The 870-nt window shown below is 60.7% G+C and overlaps 1 protein-coding gene across 1 annotated transcript; it reads right to left on the minus strand.

Moving 5' to 3' along the window:
- Positions 1–3: 3 nt before the first annotated feature.
- LOC103806392 (frizzled-9) lies at positions 4–867 on the minus strand (the record flags this gene model as incomplete). Its single annotated transcript, XM_009079083.1, has 1 exon — positions 4–867. A coding segment is annotated over one exon (864 nt), but the record flags the coding sequence as incomplete, so codon positions are not given.
- Between the last annotated feature and the right edge of the window lie 3 nt (positions 868–870).

The raw sequence follows: 870 nt of genomic DNA on the forward strand, positions 1-870 counted from the left end.
GTAATCCACGTTCAGCCGCTCGTAGAAGTAGCAGACGATGACGCAGGTGGCCGGGACGGTGTAAAGGATGGAGAAGACTCCGATCTTCACCATCAGCTTCTCCAGCTTCTCTGTGTTGGTGCCACCTGTCTTCATGATCTTCCGGATGTGGAAGAGGGCGACAAAGCCGGTGAGGATGAAGGAGGTGCCGATGACCAGGTAGCAGGAGAGGGGGATGAGGACAAAGCCGGTCAGGGCGCTGACGTCCATGCTCCCCACGTAGCACAGCCCTGTGAGCTCATCCCCTGCCACCTTCCGCATGGTGAGGATGACAATGGTCTTCATGGCTGGGATGCCCCAGGCAGCCATGTGGAAGTAGCTGCTGTGGGCCTCGATGGCCTCGTGTCCCCACTTCTTCCCAGCAGCCAGGAACCAGGTGAGCGTGAGGACAACCCACCAGAGCGAGCTGGCCATGCCGAAGTAGTAGAGGATGAGGAAGACGATGGTGCAGCCCGTGCTCTCCAGCCCCTCCTGGATGATGTAGAGCTCCCCGTTCTCCCTGTCACAGGCAATGTTCTCAGCCCCGGCCACGGAACGGATGATGAAGGCCACGGAGTAGACATTGTAGCACATGGAGAGGAAGATGATGGGTCTCTCAGGGTACTGGAAGCGGTGGGGGTCGAGCAGGAAGGTGAGGACGGTGAAGGCAGTGGAGACGAAGCAGAGGGTGGACCAGACGGCCATCCAGATGAAGGCGAAGTCCTTGTCCTCCCGGGACCAGTACACGTCCACCCCGGGGGAGCACCTGGGCGCGCACGAGAGGCTCTTCTCCACGTACTGGAACTTCTCCGGGTTATCGCACGCCCCCAGCCCGTCGGGTCCCCGTCCCTC

This window comes from Acanthisitta chloris, unplaced genomic scaffold (assembly GCF_000695815.1).
Source record: "Acanthisitta chloris isolate BGI_N310 unplaced genomic scaffold, ASM69581v1 scaffold43640, whole genome shotgun sequence".
In the NCBI taxonomy this organism is placed as follows: domain Eukaryota; kingdom Metazoa; phylum Chordata; class Aves; order Passeriformes; family Acanthisittidae; genus Acanthisitta; species Acanthisitta chloris.